The sequence below is a fragment of the Scyliorhinus torazame genome, chromosome 9 (genome assembly GCF_047496885.1).
Source record: "Scyliorhinus torazame isolate Kashiwa2021f chromosome 9, sScyTor2.1, whole genome shotgun sequence".
Lineage (NCBI taxonomy): Eukaryota > Metazoa > Chordata > Chondrichthyes > Carcharhiniformes > Scyliorhinidae > Scyliorhinus > Scyliorhinus torazame.
The window spans coordinates 247,085,109-247,090,082 of record NC_092715.1 but is presented as its reverse complement, the minus strand read 5'-3'; the positions used below and the strand labels follow the sequence as shown (position 1 = coordinate 247,090,082).

At 42.5% G+C, this 4,974-nt stretch overlaps 1 protein-coding gene across 1 annotated transcript; it reads right to left on the bottom strand.

Annotated features, from left to right (window-relative positions):
• Positions 1-307: 307 nt before the first annotated feature.
• LOC140429795 (relaxin-3-like) lies at positions 308-4,262 on the bottom strand. Its single transcript, XM_072517239.1, has 2 exons — positions 3,970-4,262; positions 308-860 (listed from the first exon to the last, which is right to left on the bottom strand). The coding sequence occupies exons 1-2, from the start codon at positions 4,151-4,153 to the stop codon at positions 514-516; spliced, it is 531 nt and encodes a 176-aa protein (XP_072373340.1). The 5' UTR covers positions 4,154-4,262; the 3' UTR covers positions 308-513.
• Between the last annotated feature and the right edge of the window lie 712 nt (positions 4,263-4,974).

Below are 4,974 nucleotides of genomic sequence, written 5' to 3'. Positions count from 1 at the left end.
GAGATGGAAAACTGCAATGTTAAATTTGACGGTATGTGACCTTGCCAATCAGGAGAAAGATATTACAAAATCATATTTTACTATTCAGTTTAATATGGTTTCACATTTGTTAAATATTTAATCTTCCTTCATAAATACACCATAACTTTGTCTAGACTGAATAGTTTTTGAATTTCATCAAGAGTTTGTGCATGTGTGTTAGTGTTAATGTTGCAGCGTTCATTGGGAAATATGTTGCAATATTTTGAATCAATGAAATAAACCATTTGAAGAAGTAGCCCTAATTAAGAAATTCAGAGTCAAAACCTTTACAGTTGCATATTTTTTAATTTGTTTTAAGAGGTTCAGAATGACTAACACAAGCCTGTCACATAGACTATACTAGAAATTAAACGTAAGTTACAATTGCCTTATTCCACATTTATGAGATTTTTAATAGACTACATGGTTTAAAATCTCACTGAAACAGAGTCCAAGTGTATAGAATAATCTATAAATAGAGGTGTACAGTTTTCAGCAGAGAATGCTGATATCTTTTTTGGTGCAGCCATAAGTGCAGCATTTGCTTGACATTCCTGGTGATGCTTCCCTTTTCTTCCTGAAGCTCCTGGCCCAGGGTAGATGCAGCATCTGTGACGATTCAAATTCACGGTCCTTATTGCTGCCTCCATCAATCTGGCGGAGGTACTCACTGAAATCCTCCGGGATCTGATCATACTGGTTGTTGTACTCGTCGACCACTTGCCCTGCAAAAGGTGGCTCCACTTCCTGGTTCCTGTCATTGCCAAACATCCTCTGAAAATTCCTCATGCTGTCCATCTCCTTGGCGTAGATTTTATCAGCGGAGGTCTGGAAGGGATCTGAAACGGAAATAAAACTCCAATTGTGACAATGTACTAGATTAATGAAATTGATGTTATATAGTTAATTCTGTACCGATTATGGGTGGCCATCTCCTGCTCCTCTCTCTCTGGGGCTGCACTCCCTCCACTACTGATGCACAGTTGCAACAGTGTGTACCATCTACAAGATGCACTACAGGAACTCATCGAGGCTTCTTAAGCAGCATCTTCCAAACCCACGACCACTACCATCTAGAAGGACAAGGGCAGCAGATACATGGGAACACCACCACCTGGAAGTTCGCCTCCAAGTCGCTCACCACACTGACTTGGAAATATATCGCCGTTCCTTCACTGTCGCTGGGACAAATCCTGGAACTCCTCCCTAACAGCACAATGGGTGTACCTATACCGTATGTACTGCAGCGGTTCAAGATGACAGCTCACCACCTTCTCAAGGGCAGTTAGGGATGGCCAATAAATGCTGGCCAAGCCAGCAAAGCTCACATCCTGTAAAAAATTAATAAAATTTAAAAACTGGTCTAGCCCTTTGACTCTCAAAAGGGGCGTCATTCTCCGCCGGCGGGAGTCTCCGTTCTGCCGGCGCTCGGGGGTTTCCCGACGGCGTGGGGGTGCCCCACAATGGGAAACCCCATTGACCGGCCGGTGTTACGGAGACTCCCGCCGGCCGGTCGGCGCAGAAATGTGGCGGGGCGGGTAGGAGAATTTCGCCCAAGATTCCTGTTTAAAATTGGGGTCCATTATATTTTGAGTGTTCGAACATAGTTGGTTAAATATACATTGCTATATAGTCAGAGAAATAATTGACAACCATCCCCAAGTGGATAATCAATGTTTTGTCTAGCAGTTAAACTGCTTGTTGTGACAGAAAATTGACTAAAACCCAGTCAGTGGATCAGTAATTCTTAAGAGGAGTGACTTCATGAGAGAGACTATCCATTCTAATGTGCTTAGGTAAACATTGCAGTCTGTTGGCAGATAAATATTTTCTAAATCTTACAAGGGAGCTCTCTCTTTGCTCCCCCTCATACCCTGGCTATTCCCACCCCTGCCAATGGGAATTTCATGTTTGCAGCATTGATTTGAAAGTTTCTAACCCCTGCTGGACAGATGACAATTCTGCTCTTTTCTGAGTGCATTAGGCACATTCAAACTATTTCTAATCACTATCTGTTGACGGAGAGTCAAGCACTGCTCCTGACATTCAAGTTGTTCACTTCAGCATTGGAATCTAGACCAGAACATTGCTTCATCACTTTCACCAATTCGGTTTTTTTCCCTTTTCTCAGCCAAGTCCTTCAAATATTTCAAACCATTCATGTCTATTATTTTTAGGTCTTGACTGAGAAAAAAGATAAAGAAAAAAAACAGATAAACTGACATCATCCCGATGCTGCTTGATGGAAGCAGAATATTGATAATCATCAATGTTAAATTTACTACTTTCTACTCACTATGCAGCAAGGATTGTACTATCAGAGCTGAGGGGCTGGATTGTAATCAGTCGGATGATATTCTCTTTCCCTCCTTCTGCATGTGTACAATCTCTGTTCTACCAGTAACCTAATTGTTGAGCTGTTCTCCTGGCCTTTCCCCCTCCCCCTCCCACTGCCTCAAAAGGGAATTGTTGGCACAGTTAAACTGAGTCAACATTTTAAATTAAAATGTTTATGCTGTTGGCCTTCCTTCCTGATTCATATTTCAAATTACAGGTCTGTCTTAAACTGTGGCATTATAACATTGTGAATTGGCTTTCTCCTGTGCTGTAACCATTCTGCGAATCTACAATGATACACAGTGTCTTGAATCTGGAAACATAACTTAGGAGATGGGTGACCAATCCAACTCTTCGGTATATCAAAAGAAACAGGGATGAGGCGATTGATGTATTACGGAGATTTATAAATGAGAGTGGAGGTGGACACTTTGAGAGGGCCAACGCAAACACGATGGGCAAAATGGCTTCATTCCCTTTGTGCTATGAGACCATCCCAGGAAGGTTTGTGTTGCACACCAGATGTGGTGTAACTCCGTCAAGCAGAGTTTGACCAGGCCCCAACAGTGTATTCTATGCCTTCTCAAACTGAGATTTGGGCCTTTGCTGTATTGGGAACGAGTCAACATCGTTGTCAGAATTGTATCTGCTGGCATTAATATCTCAAAGCCAGCAGTGTGAGGTACTGCTCACAGGTTGGAACTTGTAAAATGTGATGCACAAAAAGCCAGAATTCCTAGAATCCCTATAGTGCAGAAGGAGGTCATTCGGCCCATTGAGTCTGCACCGACCCCCTAAAAGGGCACCCTAACTAGGTCCACACCCCCACCTTATACCCATAACCCAGTAATGCCACCTAACCCTTTGAGCACTGAGGGGCAATTTAGGTCCACCTAACCTGCACATCTTTGGACTGCGGGAGCAAACCGGAACGCCCGGAGGACACCCACGCAGACACTGGGAGAACATGCAAACTCCACACAGTCACCCGCGGCTAAAACTGAACCCAGGTTCCTGGTGCTAACCACTGTGCCACCGTAGTGAATGATTTCACCAGAAACGGTCCTACATGATGAACAAGGAAACCTTGCACTAAGGCAGATGCTGCGTCTCCGAATGAACAGTTACTGCTAATTAACAGGACTGGACCAACTCTCACCACACAGAACACCAGAACCAATGTTAGATAATCTGAAATAACAGTCCTGGAAATGAACCGTTTTTGGAAAGGCAGCTGTCTCCTCTTGACAGTGACTGTGTTGACAACTAGTCTCACGCTAACTTGACTCTCAGAAGTTACCTGAGCCCCTCTGTGTTTCCAATATTTTTACTCACCTTTGTCCGCACTCAAGCTCTTTACACATGTTATATGTTAATATGGTTCGAATAAAATACATTTCACCGACAAGGTCTGATCGAGGGGCAAGGAAAGTTGGCTAAAACAGTTTCTCAATTTACAATTTTCATACTCACGGCCACTTTCAAGATTGGTTGAATAAGATGATTATTCTAGTTACAATAGCCTAATTAGTATCACAGTTATTAACTCAATGAGAGTCTCAATGAATAGCTTTGAAACATGGGTCACCGCAACGGGAGGGAGATACTCACCGTTCTGGTTGTCCAGAAGCCTCTTCCAGCGAGAGCCCCCACAGGTATAGATGACGGCTCGTATGAACTCCCGGCCGCACAGCTTGATCCCCGTCTCCCCATCCCTTAAAGACTGGGATAAGGCAGAACTGGGGAAGGAGACGAGGAACAGGTTGAGCACCAGAACACACACCAGGCACTTCATTTCAGCTGACGGGTGTTCAACCTGGGCTTCTCAGTAAACCTCGCAATAGGTGTTTACTCCCTGGTTGGTGAGATGTCTATATTGTTCTGACACTCTCCTGTCCCTGTCTTTTGCCTGTCCAATCCTTCTCCCTTTTATAGCTGTTTTTGCTCCTTTTCTCTGACTCACCGCTGATTTTGTTTTTAAAAAAACTCTTGTCCCTCCCCTCTGCGGTGACCTCGAGATTCTTACACCGTTTCAGATTAGACATCCACCCTCCGAATCATTATCAGATTTACAATTTGTGGAATGTATATGTGTATTAATCAGTAATACATTTATCTCCTCTCGTCTTCCATACACTTTGTCAATTTTCTGGTTTTCATTTGGCATTTTTGTTCATAGTTTTATTCCAACTTCTTTGATAGTTTTATCTCACTTGTTAAATATTTTTCACCACTTAGATTTTTCCTCAATTTCCACATTGCAGATTCCTCAGCTTTTATTTTAGCTCTTGGACTAACCTTTAATCCTGACTGTTTTCCTTGTTGCTTAGATTTTTCCTCAATTTCCACATTGCGAATTCATCAGCTTTTATTTTAGCTCTTGGACTAACCTTTAATCCTGACTGTTTTCCCTCTTTATGAATCTGTTATCATTAAATGTCACACACTTTATTTTCCATGTTGAGGTTTCAACATTTATTTGTTGTTCTGCAAGTTGCCTTTATAACGACGTGTGTGTTGGTGAATGTGTTTTAACTTGTTGCGTGTTAATGTTATCTGGTCCTGGAAGAGAATGGCAGGGAATTAACACAAAAATAAAAGCAAAATACTGCGGAT

Coding starts and splice junctions, on each gene's coding strand:
- LOC140429795 (XM_072517239.1), bottom strand. CDS start 4,153: ATGAAGTGCCTGGTGTGTGTTCTGGTGCTCAACCTGTTCCTCGTCTCC. Junction 861..3,969: donor GCTTCTGGACAACCAGAACG/GTGAGTATCTCC, acceptor TTTCCGTTTCAG/ATCCCTTCCAGACCTCCGCT.